The sequence below is a fragment of the Diceros bicornis genome, chromosome 8 (assembly GCF_020826845.1).
Source record: "Diceros bicornis minor isolate mBicDic1 chromosome 8, mDicBic1.mat.cur, whole genome shotgun sequence".
NCBI classification, from domain to species: domain Eukaryota; kingdom Metazoa; phylum Chordata; class Mammalia; order Perissodactyla; family Rhinocerotidae; genus Diceros; species Diceros bicornis.
Window position 1 is genome coordinate 65317158 of NC_080747.1, and position 19189 is coordinate 65336346.

The 19189-nt window shown below is 39.0% G+C and overlaps 1 protein-coding gene across 4 annotated transcripts in view; it reads left to right on the plus strand.

Annotated features, from left to right (window-relative positions):
* The first annotated feature begins 9227 nt into the window (after nt 1-9227).
* Nucleotides 9228-19189, plus strand: part of CFAP299 (cilia and flagella associated protein 299) — a 560265-nt gene continuing 550303 nt past the window's right edge. For all 4 annotated transcript variants that reach the window (XM_058547349.1, XM_058547350.1, XM_058547347.1 and 1 more), the window contains exon 1: nt 9228-9396. In XM_058547349.1, the coding sequence (XP_058403332.1) occupies nt 9286-9396 (111 nt within the window). In that variant the 5' untranslated portion in view covers nt 9228-9285. The remainder of the gene's footprint in view (nt 9397-19189) is intronic.

Sequence of the window (19189 nt, forward strand, 5' to 3'; positions counted from 1 at the left end):
GAAATGTTAATGAGGTCTTGCTAGAAAAGGCAACAACTGCGGATCCTTTAATATGGTCACACAAGTACACATTTGTGCTATGTCCATTAAAATAAGTTTACATTTAAAGTACTTACTGCTGAAACACTGTAGTTGCCATAAATATCCACTCTTGGTTATTAAAATCAATATTTTCATGTTCCTTTGGCGAATGTTAACCACATCAATTTGGCAAATGGTAATTCTATCTATTTATAAAAAGCTTTTCACTTTTCTTCATTAATACATTCTAAGATATTATTATATATAGTGTTCAGATTATTTGGCTAGGGTTAGCATTAGTGATGTCTGAATTTTCCAAAAAATAGTATCCATCTTACCTGTTTTATATTTAAAAATTAAACTGCTGTGTAGATATGGATGTATTGGGTGAGTAGGTGGGGAGTGGTGGTAGAGGGGGGTGAAAAAGGAAGGAGAGGGAAGGTGACAATTTTGAATAGGAAAGAAGATGTAAATAGACTTCTTTTTAAAAGTAGACACACTAAGACAATATGGTAGTCTTGCCAAGCATGCTGAGATTTGTGGTCATAAAATGATTTAGTACAATATGTGTTTTCTTCCAGCAAAGTCCATTGTAGGAGACCAATTCTACTCTTTCCCTCTCTTCGCAGAGACTTCCTTTAGGTTAAACCCAAACACCTCATGAACATATATATTAGGATATCAGAATTTTGAAGCTAGATGTGATCTCAGAGATCATCCAGTCCTAACTCATTCTTTTGGAGAAGATAAAATTATTTTCTGATTTCTTAAAATACAACATTCTTTCTATTAAGTCTGTCCTTCACACATAGAATCATTTTTTCTCACTTATATTTCACTCTGCACATGGTACTTTTATCTAGCTCCTCTAAAATTTTATTTTCCTCATTTATTTACAAATTTGTTTCCCCACATCTGCTTAGTTCATCTCTTTCTTGTCCTTCACTCAACCTACTACAAGTTCAGGCCCTCTACCTCCCATCTCTAAATTATAATATTCTTGAAGATATAAAGGACCAGGCTTTATCTTTTGTTGTACTTTCAGGGCCAGGGCCTGGCACAGTGCCTGACTCTGGTTACATTAAATTATTACTGAGTGAATAAGTTTTACTTTTGCTTCAATTGTTACGAGTCAGTGGGAAAGATAGAGCAAAACATCTTCTTTTATAATTATTGTGATTAATTTATCTGTAGTCAGAGAATGTTTGATATCCTGGAGAAACAGAGGCAAGTACAATGAGTGAATTAGCTCTTAATGGAATTGACACCCTTTCCTTTAATGCTTCTTCTAGACAGTCTAGTGATCTTTTCTCCTCCTTTCTGTATTAGCTTAGTTGTGACTGGGGTTGTATTATTACCATGGCTACAAAAATACCTGAGTACCTGATGAGCTCTGACATTGTACTCACAGGCTAGAAAGAAGATGCTGGTTTAAAATAGATCAAACCTCTCCTCTTAGGAATTCTATAGAGGTCATTGAGTAGTTTAGAGGGGCTAAATATATTCCTCAGAGAGGCAGCCTGTTTCCACATTGTCTCTGGGGTTTTAAAGATGTCACTTTTTATTTTCTTCTGAAATTTCATCTGAAGTTTTTTACCTTCAAGTCAGTGCCTCATTATTTGAATTTATTAAGTACCATCAAGGTTGCATTAAAAACCAACCACGGAGCCAGCCCCGTGGCGTAGTGTATAAGTTTGGCGTGCTCTGCTTTGGTAGACTGGGTTTGCAGGTTCGGATCCTGGGCGTGGACCTACACCACTCGCCAGCCATGCTGTGGCAGCGTCCCACATACAAAATAGAGGAAGACTGGCACAGATGTTAGCTCAGGGCTTATCTTCCTCAACAACAACCAAAAAAGAAAAAAGAAAAGAAAAGCAACCACATGGTTGTATTTCTTATCTTGGGCAGGCAAAAGTTTGATCTAAAATGAAAATCTACTGAATCTTACTTGAGGGTAAAAATTGTGTACATTGAACTTGAAATCAGTTGCTCCTCTGTAAAATTCCTTTCCCAAAGGTCTTGAATTCATCCTCCTCCATCTATTCTCAAATTCATACTCCCCTTCCCTCCTCCCTCCTAGATCTAAGAGGTTCCTTCCTCCCCTCCAGTCATTAACTGCTGTCAGGATAATTTTTCTAAACTACAGTTCTGATTGTCACTTCTTTCCAAACATTTCCTTTGGCTCTCCTTTGCTTGGAGACTCTGGTTAAAGTTTCTTAAACTGACAAATCATACCATGGTCAGCTTCTGACTTACCATACCATTTTCCCCCCTTCTACACATATCTTGCACTATAATCAAATTGACCTGGTCACTCTTCCCTGAACATACCTTGTGTTTTCTCACCTTGAAACTTTAGCACATGTGATTCATTCACATGGACATTTACTCAGATCCCCAGAGCCCTGTCTCAATACTTCAAATTTACTACAAAGGCCATGTTATCCTTTAAACTTTCCTTGACTCTTTCCAGTTAGAAGTGATTTTTAGCTGCTCTGAATTTGCATAGTGCTTCAAAAATATCACTCTGTCTTGTGTTATTATTACATTAGTATTGTAAAATATCCTTCTAAAACTTAGGAGCTAAAATTTAGGTTGTTTATCTTGATATTCCTCACACTGAGTGTAGTGCCTTTCATCTAGCAGTTTCCAAAATGAATGAGTGAAACATATAGGAAACTGTTTTATTCAGCAAATGCTTTTGAGGACCCACTATGTTCCAGGTACGATGTCAGATGCTAGGAATATAGTGGTGAACAGGGATGATGTAGTCTTTGCCCTCAGGTGCATAGATTCTAACAAGGAGTATAGACATTTTGCAAATACTTTATAATAAATGACCTGTTCATAACAATTGCGGGGGGGGGGGCGGGGAGTAGAAAGTGCTCTTGGAATATATAAGAGAAGATTAACTGCTATATCTCTATACTGGTACCTATACCTATACCAGTATCTATAATGGAGAATGAATAGGTGAAAGGAAAGAGGGTATACTGTGCAAAAGTGTTCTAAGTAGAGGTAACAGCATGTTCACAGATCCAGTAGCAAAAGAGATGATAGTTGGAGTATGTAATGGAGGAAGTGGAAGGCGCCAGATGACAGTCAGAATGTGGACAGCCTTGTAAGCCATGTTAAAGAAAAAAAAGAAAAGAAAATTTATTCTAAGGGCAATGGGAAGCCAGTGGAGGTTTTCAGAGGAGTGTGATGAAATCAGATCAGTATTTTTAAACAATCACTCTGACTACATTGTGAAGAATGGAATGGAGAAGTTATGAGAAGGATTTAAGGAAACCAGAAAACAGGCTATTTTTGGAGTCTAGATGTCAGTCTCTGGCTTAGGCAAGGAAGCAATGGCAGTGAGATTGGAGATAAACTGAAGCCTTCAAGAGATGTACGTGGAGACTGAAATAACAGGCTATATATTTCAGCGGTGAGGGAGAGGCAAGGTTCACGACTGTCTTCGGGTTTCTGCCATGAACCACTGAGGGGAGAGGAGGCTGTACGTTGAGAAAGGGAACACTGGAGGGGGAGTTTAGGAGGCAGGGGAAGAGAAAAGTTCAGTTTTATACACATTATACATCCAAGTGGTGTCTGCTGGACAGTTGGATATGTGGTCTAGAGCTCAGGAGAGTGACCTGGCTAGTTATATAGGTCTGGGAACTATATGCATGTAGGACATAAGTCAAGTTATGGATGTGGATATGGTCGCTAGGTAGGAGGAGGGTAGCATCAGAAAAAGGCCCACGAGAGAATCCTGAGACTCTCCAACTTTTAAAGCAAGTTAAGGGGAAGAGGAGCCAGCAAAGAAAACAGAAAGAACAGCTGATGGAAAACCAACCAACCGTCAACTAACCAACTAATCTCAGGGCAAAGTAATGTGATGGAAGCTAAGAGAGAGAGTTTTGAAGAGAAGGGAGTGGTGACAGGGTCAAATGCTGCTGAGAGTCAAGTAGTATGAGGACAGAAAAAGTGTCTGTTGTCCTTAATGGCAAGGAGGTCGTAACTGACTTGGATATAAATAGTTTCAGTGGAATAGTGTGTAAAACTAGATTGGAATGTGTTGGGCAGAAAGTGGAAGACCAGAAAATGGAGATGGTGATTGTAGCTAACTCTTTCAAGAAGCTTTGCTGTGAAGGGCGGGAGAGCCCATAGCTGAAGTGGCTGTGCTGTGGAGGGAGGTTTGTTTTGGGGTTTATTTGCTTGTTTTTAAAATGAGAAAGGAGCTAGGAGTGAGAGAGAAAGAGAAGACAGAAGAATTAATGACATAAGAGAGAGGGGATAATCAAAATAAAAAATCTTGAGAAGGCAGAATGAGAGAACCAGTGTAGAATGAAGGTATGAGAAGGTAAATCTCTTCCTTGGAAACAAAAGGGAAGTCAAGGATTGACATGTGAGTAAGCTTATATTTATTGTTATTTTTTTGTGTGTGAGGAAGATCAGCCCTGTGCTAACATCTGCCAATCCTCCTCTTCTTTTGCTGAGGAAGACCGGCCCTGGGCTAATCCGTGTCCATCTTCCTCCACTTTATATGGGACGCCACCACAGCATGGCTCCCCAAGCAGTGCGTAGGTGCGCACCCGGGATCCGAACCAGTGAACCCCGGGCCGCCTCAGCGGAGCACGAGCACTTAACCGCTTGTGCCACCAGGCCAGCCCCATGAGTAAGCTTATATATTTGACTGAAGGATATCCAATCTGATGACTTTTACTTCCTTTGGGGAGTAGGAGTTAAGAGTATCTGCTTTGAGACAGGAGGATATAGGATTAAAGAGAGAAGAGAAAGTAGGAAAAGCCATTGTAGAAAATAAGAGTGAACTGAAAGGAGTTCACTCTAGTTCCTAGTAAGATTTCGGGGGAGTGCAGAGCACCCACTTGAAACTGGCAGCTCGGTGTTAATAGTGGTGGCCATCTATTCACGTGTCATGCTTTCTGAGAGTGTTTGGCCACTCAGAGGAAGTGATGTTTTAGGGTAGAGACTGATTTCCACATACGCAAGGAGGTTGAGTGAATTTTCAGCGAAATTGTTAGGAAAACCTTATAGAGCCACGGAGAGCCCAAGTGTTCCTCTGTTCCAAAGAGATGGTTGTGGCAAACACACTTACTATCTATCCCATAGCACAGTAGTAGTTTTCAACCTTTATCAGCTGCTGATGCCTCTCAACCCCACTCCTAGGAGCAGTTTCATCTTATACTTGTCTTTTTCTCTTCTGGATCCTTCCTTTTACACTGCCAGATATAGGCAAGGGAGGAGTAAACTCGGGAGTTATGACACATGAACACATTGTGTCTCCATGACAGAGAAGCTGTGGAACCAGAACTCCAGCACTTTAGAATAACTAAGATGGTGTGGAAGTCCAGTGATCTCATCACAAGAAACATCTTAAATAAATTCAGTGTCAAATTCAGTGTCATTACTACAAAGTGTAAAAAGCTCTCCTTGACTGATGATTAAGCAATAGTCCTCATCTGCAATCCACAGAAACTTAATAAGCAATTGGGCAACATCAGACACAAATTTCTTATCTTATTAGAGTGAGCATATGTTTTTCTTTTTTTTTTAATAATTTTATTTATTTATTTATTTTTTCCCCCAAAGCCCCAGTAGATAGTTGTATGTCAGAGTTGCACATCCTTCTAGTTGCTGTTTTTCTTTCTTATAATATGGTAATGTATTAAGTCTATTTTAATAGAGTCTCAAGTTCTTACTCAGTGTTTAGCACCTTATTAACATAATAAGCAAGGCATTCCCCTTCCTATCATGTCAACATACCAAAAGTATGTTTCCTATTCACTTTCCCAGGTATCACGGTATATTGCTGAATATTTGGAAATAGAAAAGTGTAGAGGTTAATTTGAAATTCTTTGATATACTTCCACCAGGTAAGTACTGTACCGAAGCCTATTTCAAAGAGATACTTATGCTTAGATTTTGCCTACATTCTTGTGACCTTTATTTTTACATTGTGCCATTTTTTACTCAGTAACTAAGCTAAATATGGCATATATTGTGCTATTCTTAAATAGCATGTGTTTCTTCTCTCTTATATTTTGGAGTTTTGTTGTGAATATACATAATCCTTGCTGGTGCTTTTGCAAAGAATGGAATTTCTGAGATTGGGTGCTAAATTCCAGGTTTCAATCTTCAAAAATCCTGGACTTTAAGTAGGAATGCATGTTATCCAAAATAAAGTATTTCCTGAGCATAACAAAGACTTTGCAATAGGAAATAGGAACTTGCTGAAGCTCATTAATTTCTTTGTAGTCATCCTTTCACGTAATTTCTCAGGCACAGGTCTGAAAGTGGTTTTGACTTTAAGTTGACAGTTAAGAAAAAGACAATTTAGTTAGGCTTACTATAATTCAAGTCTTTCTGTGAGGAACAAGGCTAAATTTTCTTTTTTTCTTTCAATATTGATAGAGAAGCTGATTTGTTGAAAATGCCCCTCAGGGTTTTGAGTTGGAAGGCATTACTAGACTCATTGACTGAAAACATTTTCATGATTGTTTAAATTTATATTTTTTAGAGATTACTTCAGCAAAGAGCTGTTGACCAAATGGTAAATTTAATGAGGTTTCCACTGAAAATGCACAATCACAGTGAACTGTAATAGAACAATAGATAGGCAAACAATGACCTCACCTTGTACTAACATATAGGTCTTTGTAATCAAAGTGTTACAGATTAACGAACCCAGAGATTCCCTAGATGCTTTACTCTTTCTTGAAAGTGATGAAATCTTGATGGAGGAGGACTTCAAAGCAAATGTAATAAATATAAGCACTCTTAACTGTAAGACACATGTTTTTCAGTAGTTTGTGATCAGCACTTAAAGTTGTTTTCATTGTATCCCTCTCTTATTCAAGGACGTGATTACTACCTTTTGTAAACTCTTCAACCTAGCATTCAAAACCTTCCTACCAGTTTTCCTCCTCTCAGCAGCTTCCTTTCCTCTGCTCTCCTTACTGGGCCCCTCAGAATGATCAAAACAATGTGCAGCTTTTTCCTACACAGAACCTGATCTTTCTTGCCTGCACATCTCACAATATGCCATCCCTTTTGCTCCTTGTATTTGTGCTGATCCAAGTTCTCTTTCACAATTTGACATATATTTTTCTAATACACAAAAAAACAATCTTCATAATTAATTCCATGTGGCTCTTCAAACCTCTATTTACCTCTGCTTTCTCTTTGTGGGAAATCGGGAGTAATAAGTTGTGCTGCTATATTATTATTTTTTTTTTTTGGTGAGGAAGATTAGCCCTGAGCTAACATCTGTTGCCAATCTTCCTCTTTTTGCTGAGGAAGATTGGCCCTCGGCTAACATCCGTGCCCATCTTCCTCTACTTTATATGGAACGCCACCACAGCAAGGCTTGACAAGCAGTGTGTCAGTGTGTGCCCAGGATCCAAACCAGGAGACCGTGGGCCACCAAAGCCAAACATACGCACTTAACGGCTATGCCACCCGCCCAGCCCCATGCTATTTTTATCTTTAAGACTTTGGCCTATCCATTTGGATTCATTCTGCCTCTATATTGTGAATAATGCTAATACTACTCTCCTAGTGGATTTGTTGCCGTGATTAAATAAGATAATGCATGTAAAATATTTAGAACAGGGCTGACATACGGTAAAGTCTTAATAAATATCATACTAAAGCAAATACTTATATTTTCTGTATGTAGTAAGTGGCTGAAACTTTTCTAAGCCTGTCCTCGAGTTTGTCACCCACAATGACTCTTTCAGGAGGCACTTATAGAACTCTCTAGATAGTAGAGAATACTGAGACCTACGTCCCTTATCAGTTAGAACGTCTCAAGTCACATGGATTTCTTCTCATTCTCAGGCTATTTGAATTTTCATACCTTTTTAGATATTAGATGATGTCAAATTGTTGGTCGTTGTTAATTTTAGCACAAATACTAGTTTAGGATGCAATCCATTGTTGGTACTTAGAACAGTGCCTGGCATGCAGGGAGCACTCAATAGATGTTGTTACTATTACTGTTATTATTATTGTTGTTGTTGTGTTATGAGTGTTCAGGGTTTCTCTTTTTCTGTTCTCCTGAATTCAATGATTAAATTTGCATTTAAAAATAACGCCCAAAATGCCTTTTAAAACATTTCAAAATATATTAATTAATTTAAAAACGACTCAGTGATATCCTAGAGATTATTGTGTCTACATCACTTAAAATTTGTACATTTATGACATCCTAATTTTTGAGGTAACCTTTTTAAATTGGGAAAGCTAACTGAAAGTGAAGTATCTTACCAGATATTTTAATTAAATTTTTTTTTTGCACATCCATGAAAATCTTCAAAATCAATTCAAAAAGTACTCAGAAAGCAACTACCACAGGCTCACTGTTGTACTATGTGTTAATTCCCAAGGATGATTTGTAGAATATTAAAATCCAAACGGATTCTTAAAAGTTTTGCCAGCTGTCAAGTCGGATTACTTTAAATCCATGTTTTAAAAATGCAAAACTTTGTCCTAAAGGAAAAATCCTTAATAAAAACCCTTACTTTGTAAGTTTCCACAGCTATTTTACCTTTTAGAAAGGCAACTTCAATAAGTCAAGGTCTTTCATTGTGTGCTTATTAAAACTTAAAAAGTGAAAAATAAAAGTTTAAGAAACGAGCACTTGGGGCCAAAAGAGATCTTAAAAGATACTTTCGCTGAGTTTCTTTCCTTTGGGAAATTCATAAATTCTTCCTTATATCTAAACATTAGCAATAATTTGCCAGTAAGTTATAATTTTTAAACTAATTTAACAAAATCATTAATGTATTTTGTTGTTGATTTTGGTCACAAGACCTTCCACGGACTTCTGTTTTGAGATACTGCCCTTGCAAAAATGGACCTTCAGTTACCTGAGAACTAACCTCGATGTTTTTGTCCTGCATAACATTGTTTTCGAATGAGATTAGGAGCGCTGATCTATAATATTTTGTCTACATATCCTGGCAGCCTTATAATTTTTAATTTTGGATTGCCTTTTGCATCTCCCCTGTGGCTCCGCGTTTCACCGAAGTCTGAGTCAGTTGACTGCGTCAGACCTGAACTTGGAGCGGGTAACTTGAGACAGTGCCACCAGCCGTTAGGCGGAAGCCTGAAACTCAGTCACGAAACATGGGGCGGGATTAAGGTCCAAAGCTCCGCACCGGTTCCAACTGATTGGAAGGAACCAGGCGGGTGGAACCTCCTGCCCCTGCCCCCGTGCCTCCTGTCGCTAGGGACGCTTCGGCCAAGGCAACTGCAATGGATCAGGAAGAGGGGTCGACGGCTGTGGACAACTTAGTCACTCAGTTCAACACCTATGAGGATTTCCTCGACTCACAGATCACTACCGTGGACTTGTACTACCTGGAGGTAACGGCAGCGCCACCGCCTTCCCGTCCCTCGGACCCTTCCGAGCCCGCGCGTCGTGGGGTGTTCGCCCCCTGGCGGCGGGCCGCGCCGTCATCAGGCCCAGCCGTTTCCCGACGGCGGCGCCCAAGCAGCGGCGGAGGCGACCCGCCGGTCCTTCCCGCCCCGCGCCGCTCGGCGCGCACAGAATGCGGCCCATCTCGTCTCCCGGCGCGGAACTACGCGCGTGCGCACGCACACGCTCGCCGCGGAGTGTTGACTCAGCCACACCTGTCGCGGCCGCCTCACTCCCCTTCCAAAGTCCTTCTTCTAGGAGGAGGGTGGCTGGATTCTGAGGCCTGCTAGGACTCTTCCGGTGGGCTGTAATTCAGGTCTGACACCCCGTTTCTCTTTCCTTAGCCAGTTTGTAGTCAAGAACAGAAAACAGTATCCTTCCAGGGCAGGTGGAAGTGTTATTTAGGCGTTTGAGTCTGAAAGCTTCCACTCTACGGTAGTTGATTCAGAAAGCCCTTTAATTACGCGTACGCTTTACAGGTCGTTGTGCAGGCATATTGCTGACTCATATTTATCGAGTTGGTGATCACAGCTAATGTTGATATTTTTAAAAAAAGCCTGCAACACAGCAAAATTGGACGTAAGGGGATTGGCTTCTGTCTTCCACCCAGCAGCCGCCCTCCTCCCGGCTTCTTAAAGGTGTGTGTGTGATGGGGGGATGGGTTGGGGAGCGGGGGAATAGAGTTCTTGGCCTGTGCGAAGCGAACCAGGATAAGTGGGGAAAAAATAGGCTGCAGGTCCTGAGACGCAGGAGGTGGACAGTGGGTCCCCATAGCCCTGGTATAGCCCCAGACCAGGCCGACCAAATGGGCGCTGACTGGAGAGTCGGCTGTCCTGGAGCCAAGCCTCAGAACCCCAAATTGCACCCTCCTACTTAGGCCGGAGAGAACAAGCGCCACTATGTGGTGGCGACCCACACCCGAACCTGAGAAGGATTTGGATCCTGCAGCCAACTCCCTAAACTCCTTAGCTGCAACAATGGGATTCTGCGTTTCACTGGATTGAAATTTTTGGGCTCCAAAGATCGCGTTAAGCGGGATTTTACTTAAATGTGGATTCCAAGGTTTGAAAAATGCTTATCCTCCAAAACACATTCATGTGCTAGATATGAGCATAATTTTAAGGAAATGGAAACATCTAATTTCTAGTCCTATCTCAGCCACAAACAAGTTGTGTGACCTTGGAAAAGTAATTTGATCTTTCTGAAATTATCTGTTAAAAAATAAATCCAGTGATATTTTTAACATAGCTTCTGGCTTCAAAAAGAAGCTTTTAAATATTTTGTACAGATAATATGTTTAAAGTCATGAAAGTGAGTTTTGTGCCTTGCATCTACGTCACTGAAATGAAGGGAAAAAAGTAATGGTGCTAAACAATGTTGGCATCCAAATTTTTGAATGTTTAAATAAACAAGAATAAAATATAGACAGTAAACATCGTGATAGAATAAAATCATCATCGTAGCACATGTGGAAGATTGCCAGGCTTAACTAAGCCTAGTATCATTAAGAAAGGTGTCAATTTTTTTTTTTTTAAGGCAGGGTTTTTCATGTAAGGAACTAAAAACATTAATGTTGATTAGAAGTGAGAAATTAATACTTTGTGTTTCATCAATCAGAGCTTTAAAGGTCTCCAAAATGGAAAATGGTTAATATATTTGGGGGAATGATAAAGAAATTTACTTTTAACTTTGGCATTGGTTAAGCTTATTGTGTTTTCATAAAAAATAAGATGAAGATTTGGTTGAATAATGATATTAATGTGTGTGTATATATTTTTGGATTGAGTAATGAAAAATTTTAAGTGTCATTAGCTCTGGGAACCTATATTCTCAAATACTTTCTGTGGATGCAAGTTAATTGCCCACTTAGGTTGCACAGAGACAAGCGGCTCCTCAGAATTGGTTCAGTAGTATGGCTAGTATGACAATCGTGTCATGGATCATGGGTCATGCTTTGTGAGGTGATTTTTGCTCTTTCTTTTTTGGTCATCGGTAATTGACAGCATATTATAGTTAGAAGAGCCTAGAGTCATGAGATTTGGGTTCTAATTCTGTATTATTGAATTTTTAACCACTTTGAAACTCCATTTCTTCATCTGCAAAATGAAGGGGCTGGGCTAGATTACATTCAGGATTCTTCATGTCAGTAAAATTTTGTGAGTCATCTATACATCCATCTGTCCATCCATGCATCCATGTATTCATCCAACTATTTAATTAATAAACCTTCACCAAGAGCCTACTATAGTAGATATTGCCTTAATTGCTAGGAATTTAAGAATCAGTTCTAGACTTGATATTAGTCACCTAACTTTCGTATAGTGCTTACAGTCCAGTCTAAGTTTTATATATTCAGCAAACTTTACAAATATTTATTATCTTCCAGGTACTCTTTTGTCATGTAGTATATTCTTCTATTGCCAAAAGTTTTCACTTAATTTCGATAAAAATTAGTACCATTGATTGACATACAAAATGGCCATATTATCTTTGCTGGATTCATTCTCTACCCTTCACCCTTATCTGTGCCCCTGGAAGCTGTCCTCTGTGGTCGTTAACCAGGCTCTTTTGGCTTTGGGTTTGTTTCAGCCAATAGGAGGTCACACGGCTGGAAGAGCGTAATTAGAGAATTTATTCCCTGTCATCTTCCTACTGGTTGTGGTTTGGAAGTGGCTTCATTCCTTAGGTTTGGTCAACTTCTCATTCCATCAGCTACAGCACTCTTTCCAGGTGCTGGCAGCACTCTGTTCTAGGAACTGTTTCCTCTCCTGTCTCCTTTTAGGCCTAAGTGGTGTTAATGACTTCCCACTCTTGTTAGCCCAAGGATGCTTCACCATCTCCTATTGGTTTCCATTAATCCTGCCCATATCTTTGTAAATTGTGCTTTTATTTTTTTTAATCATCTCTTTTGAATTTGCCTCCCATGACCCTGACCTCTGTATTATCATTTAACATCTCAGCCTCTGTAAGTATACAAGTAGTGCATGAATACAATAACCACAATGGTTTTTATATGATACTTGATTAGGAAGGAAGGGAAGTAGGAAAAAAAATGAAGACTGACATTAGTTAACTATTTGATGAGCTGGAGAGGGGTAAGGTGGTTAAGGGAGAATAAAAGAGGCTCTTCTTTCTGTGTCCCCTGGGCTTTGCTCATTTTACTAGACACCTATAAACCCTTAAAAGAAAATTATAACAGTATCAACAATTAGATTCGTCTCTGCTAACCCAAATAACATTATTTGTTCTAGGAGTTAATCATTTTACCTAATTAAACCAATCCCCAACATCAATATAAAAATACTTGGAAAGTTTTGGGAAAATTTTTGCACTGTGATATTCCAGATTCTTTCTTAGTAATTCTTCCATGTTAAATAAACACAGTCCCTTAATTTAAGAGGCTGCCTGTTACCCCTGGAGAGGTAAAAGTCCTGCTGAGTTTCTTTTCCCAGATAAGGAATCAAGGGGTGTTTTTAGAATTATTTAAAAATTTTCTTGACTAATGGATCCTAATCATGGCTATATTATTTACAGAGATTAGCAATGTGGAAGTTTTATTCAGAGGTTATCTTCCCATTATTTAGAAAATAGAAATAAATAAATCATACAAATTAAATTTTTTGGATATAATCTTAAAATTATTTGGCAAGCATTGATTGAGATTCTAGGAAAAATCCAGTAACATAATTTACCATGTTTATACAATAAGCCAACTAACAACTAACCATTGTATTTTTCCATTATTTATTGCATTAAGGTACAGAGTAAATACTGTTCCCTATAAAATGTCTTAGTTCATGTATTTCAGAATCAGCCATACTCTTTTGTCTATTCAGTAGAAAAAAATTGGCATAAATTAGTTTCTCTCTGCTTAAGAGGAGTCCTATATTTTTCCTTTAGTAGGGTCACAGAGGTACTTCTCCCTAAGTAAAAATATCTAGTTTCCTCATGAGCATGAATTCTGATGATTACAGGGTGAAACCGAACTGAAAATACCATATCCACAATACTTCTGAAACTTTATCATAATAATAAAATGCTATGAGCCTAATATCATCCTCAGTGTCTTAAACAATCCCCTAAAATCTACATTTTGTGTATTTAAAGTATGTTCTATTCAATTTTTATTTGTATTGACTTCAAAAGCTACTGCTGAGCGGAGACAAGAGTGGAGCAGGGAATATTCCTGAGAAGAGTGTGTAGAGTGAGACAAGACAGGGAGCTTAAGACAAAATACTGGAGAACAACCATGACTTATAGCATGGGCGTGGAGGTGGTGCTCACAAAGGAGAATGAGAAGTGGTCAGAAAGGTAGGAGGAAATAAAGAGAATAGGATGATCCAAAAGCAAGAGCAGCTGGATAGCAAAACTGGAAACCCATGAACAACATTTGCACAAAACTAGGTGAGAGTTATTCCTATAAACCCCAGCATAAAAGCAGATGGGGAAAAACCATCCATAGCCGCAACACCTAGAAGGTATCAGCATCCATGCAGGAGAAAAGCAGAGAAAACAATGGAGCATCTAAAGGACCCCAAAACAAGAAACTGCAAAATAGTCAACAGATACTTGAAGTGGAGTGGTCCAGTTTGAGAACAGCAGCTGAAACTGGGAGGGGTTATGGCCATTCATTAGTAGGTGAGTGTGAAGGTTCCCAGGTGAGGTCTGAAGGAGCTGGAGCAATGTAGCCCCTGTGAACTCTTGAAACTACCTTCCATAGCTCACTTTTGGGCAGTGCCCCACACTGTGGAGATGCTGTTAGGAGTGGAATCAATATTGAGCAGGATAGGGACAAAAGAGACAAAATTTGAAAGAGAAGGGTCAGATAAAAGCAAAGGAGTAAAAAGAAAATTGAAAAGGAAGAAATCTCAGAAAGAAGTGCCAAATTTTGGAACACTATATGGAAACAAAATAAGAGGGAAGTTCTGTGAGCCACAGTTTCTTTTAAAATTCAGGAAAACCAAAAATGAGCAGTAGAAAATCATTGAGGTCAAAGCCCATTCAAAGTTATCGTAAGAAAAAAGAGGATGAGGAGCAGAATAGCATCCCTAAAGTCTCTTACAGAAATGTGACCTTCTTTTTGAATACAAACTGAAAGATATTAAGAAAATGATATACACATTAAAGAGTTCAGAAATAATGTGACAGAATTCAGGAAACAATTAGGAACAAAAGGAAATCTTTAGAAATGAAAACTGAACTAGAAGGAACACAAGAATGGATAAACACAGTAGATAATATCTTAGAGAAATAGAAGGTAAAAAGGAGGAAAATTTTAAGAATAAAAAAAGAGAAAAAGAGAAGGAATTCAAGCAAAATTGACAATTATTGAAGATAGGAAGATCATGCAGCATAGAGATAATAGGAGTCCCTGAAGAAGTAAATCAGAGCAAGAGAACAGAACAAATCCTAAAAACTATAATTCAAGAAAACTTTCTTGAAATTAAAAAAAAATCAAAACCACATGTTGAAGAACACACTCTGTACTTGAAAATTTAAACCCAGTATGACCCTTACCAAGATGTATCTAGTAAAATTATATGCACTTTAAAGAAAAAGACAAAAAATCCTTTGGACGTTGAGGCATAAACACAAATTGTTATCAATATGCAATAACTCAGTTTTATCATGGGTCTTTCCTAATTAATGTGTGAGAGAATTAGCTTTAGACAACAAAAATGACTAAGACAATATTAATGTAAGGATTGGTAACATTGTGCTTCCACAGCTGCTAATGTCACAAAAGGGGAGAAAACTAGGTATGGGTGCATGGAAGAAGAAAACACCACTAACAATCTTGCTAAGACCTCAGACTTGAATCTGATCAAGTTTCTGTATCCGGCTGCTAATTTGCAAGGTATACAGAAGACAGAGGAACATATTGAACTACACCGTGAGTATACAGTCAGCAAAACCAGGTGGAGGGAAACTATAGATCAAATATACAAGTTCTTTATTGGATAGGAAAGGGATGGAGGGGGGAAGATATAAATTAAGAGAAACTTAGAAGACACATGAAATTTTAAAAAGTAGGCAAGACTAAACTGGCAGCTGGGATACACACTTGGCTGATAAACCTATAAAGAAATGCAAAGAAGTGGTTACTATAAAAGGACAGTGGCTGCTTTAAGGGGAAGATAAAGGTGGCGATTAGGAAGGGGCACATAGAGGAGCTCCTGAGATCCCTAGCAGAGTTTTATTTCTTGACTGGAGTGGTGGTTACAAGGGTTTATCTTATAATTCAGTAAGCTCTGTTTTTCACATCTGTTTTGCATGGATTTCTATATCTGTGTTTTATTTTACAATAAAAAAGTTTTTAAAAAGCTACTGGCTGACCAAATCAATTGTAAGAGAAATATTTAAAATTGGATGATATAGTAATTAAGGTGGTAGTTTTGTTGAAAAACCTCAGTAACATTTGATAGTTTATCAGTAAATAGTCAGCTAATTAATCTGTTCTGGGTATTCAGCCTTCTAGGTTTTTGCATTAACAGTGACGATTAAGCGGTATTTAATTGCTAGAAGACTCACAGGACCCAGAATGACAATGTGTACAAACAATAGTTTATTGCAGGAAAAGGATACAATATAGCAACAGCATTAAAGTAAGGCGATGCATTGCAGCCAAAGGCTATCTCACAGCAAGGGGTCAGGAGAGGCCAGGTGCAAGTCCATGCTATATGCAGAGGAGAATTATACATCCATTAACAAACAACTCCTGGCGTACTGTTGTGTCCTGGTAGAGACAGAGCAGCTGTCCATGGAATCACCAAGGGACCATGTGCTTGGAACTGCCCATGATGAACTGAGTTCTTTCTAATCCACCAAGTCATAAGGTCAGGCAGGCCCAGCAACAAGTCATCATCAGATGGAAGCACTACACTGGGACAGAGCATGAGTGGCGACACGGTAGGTGTGCCAGCTGCAAACGCAAGAGCCTGGATTCCAAGTTTTGTACTGCTATTGGATGTGCACCTTTCTCTTAGCTCACACATATGGCTATACGGAGGCTCTATTATAACTGGCTAATAGAGCAGGGAAAAGTCCAAGTTTGGTATATAAATGAGCCGGTTGGTATGTTGGGTGCAGGCTAAAAATGGACAGCAGCTGCACTACAGCCTCACCTAGGTGAGGTCTTCAGAGGTGGTGGTAAGGCAAATCCTTTCAGAGGTCATCTACTTTGTGTGAATAGAGAAGCAGCCCACTGTTAGAATATATACGGATAAACAGGCCGTGGTAAATACCAGAGGCAAATGTGGATGAACATATGGGAGTGGTCACAGTGTACCTACCAGAGAGCGTCTACATAGTAGAGGTGCTAAAGAACCAGATAGACAAGATGACATGGCCAGATGCTGTCAGCTAGCCTCTTTTATTAGCCACCTTAGTGCTGGCATGATGGGCACATGAAAGAAGTGGCTCCAGTAGCACAGATGGAGGCTATGCATAAGCCCAATAGCATGGGCTCCCACTTGCCAAGGCTGATCTAGCTGCTGCTGCCTCTGAATGTCCAACATGTTAGCAACCAAGTCCAGTGTCTCTGATATAGCACCATTTCTGAAGGTAACCAACTAACTGCTTGGTGGCAAATTGATCACACTGGACCCCTTCCATTTTGGAAGGGCCAGCAATTCAATCTGATAGGAATAAACACATATGGTAGTAATGGGGTTACCTTTTCTGCCTACACTCGTAAGCCAGCTCTACTGTCTAAGGGCTCATGGAATATTTTTTTCTTTCAGTTTTATTGAGATATAATTGACATGGAATTGCATAGATTTAAGGTGTAGATCATAATGACTTGACTGATATATTGCAAAATGATTACCACACTAAGTTTAGTTAATATTCATTGTCTCATATAGATATAAGAAAAAAAAAGAAAAAATATGTTTTTTCCCTTGTGATGAGAACTTTTATAATTTACTCTCTTGGCAACTTTCAAATATACCATACAGCAGTGTTAACTATAGTCATCATGTTGTACATTACATCCTCCAATACTTATTTATCTTATAACTGAAAGTTTTTCCTTTTGACCACCCTCCTGCTTCTGGTAACCACAAATTTGATCTCTTTATCTATGAGTTTGTTTTGTTTTTAGATTCCACGTACAAGTGAGATAATACAATATTTGTCTTTCTCTGTCTGACTTATTTCACTTAGCATAATGCCCTCAAGGTCCATCCGTGTTGTCACAAATAACAGGATTTCCTTCTTTTTTATAGCTGAATGGTATTTCATTGTGTATATTTACCACTTTTCTTTATCCATTCATCCATTGATGGACACTTAGGTTGTTTCCATGTGTTGGCTATCGTGAATAATGCTGCAGTGAACATGGGGGTGCAGATATCTCTTTGACACAGTGTTTTTGTTTCCTTTGGATATATTCCCAAAAGTGGAATTGCTGGATCACATGGTAGTTCTATTTTTAATTTTTTAAGGAACTCCATACTGTTTTCTATGGTGGCTGCATCGATTTACATCCCCACTAAGAGTGCACAAGAGTTCCCTTTTCTCTACATCCACACCAGCATTTGTTATTCTTATCTTTTTGATAATAGCCATTCTAACAGGCACGTGATGATATCTCGTTGTAGTTTTGATTGGCATATCCCTTATGATTAGCGATGTGGAGCACCTTTTCATATATCTGTTTGCCATTTGAATATCTTCTTTGGAAAAATGTCTATTCAGGTCCTTTGCCCATTTTTTTTTTTTTAACGTGAGAAAGATTAGCCCTGAGCTAACATCTGTTGCCAATCCTCCTCTTTTTGCTGAGGAAAATGGGCCCTGGGCTAATATCCATGCCCATCTTCCTCTACTTTATATGTGGGATGTCTGCCACAGCATGGCTTGATAAGTGGTGTGTAGGTCTGTGCCTGGGATCCGAACCTGGTAACCCTGGGTTGCTGAAGTGGAGCATGCGAACTTAACCACTACACCACCAGGCCGGCCCTGCCCGGTTTTTAAATTGGATTATTTGTTTTTCTGCTATTGAGTTGTATGAGTTCTTTATATATTTTGGATATTAATGCCTTATCAGATATCAGATATATGATTTGCATATATTTTTTTGCATTGTGTTGGTTGTCTTTTCATTTTGTTGATCATTTCTTCTTCTTCTTTTTTTTTTCGATGAGGAAGATTGGCCCTGAGCTAATATCTATTGTCAATCTTCCTCTTTTTGCCTGAGGAACATTATCCCTGAGCTAACATCTGTGTCAATTTTCCTCTATTGTATACCTGGGACGCTGCCACAGCATGGCTTGATGAGCGGTGTGTAGGTCCGCACCCAGGATCCGAACCCGTGAAGCCCACACCGCTGAAGCGGAGCATGCAAACTTAACCACTTTGCCACCAGGCCAGCCCCTGTTGATCATTTATTTTGCTGTGCAGAAGCTTTTTAGTTTGATGTAGTCTCACTTGTTTATTTTTTATTTTGTTGCTTATGCTTTAGGTGTCATATCCATATCAAAAAGTCATTTCCAAGACCATGTCAATGAGCTTTATTCCTATGTTTTCTTCTAGGAGTTTTATGGTTTTAGGTCTTACATTTAAGTCTTACCTCCATTTCGAGTTAATTTTTGTGAGTAGTATAAGATAGGGATATAGTTTCATTCTTTTACATGTGAATATCCAGTTTTCGCAGCCCCACTTACTGAAGAAACTGTCTTTTCTCTATTGAGTATTCTCGACTCTCTTGTCAAATATTACTTGATGCTATGTGCATGGGTT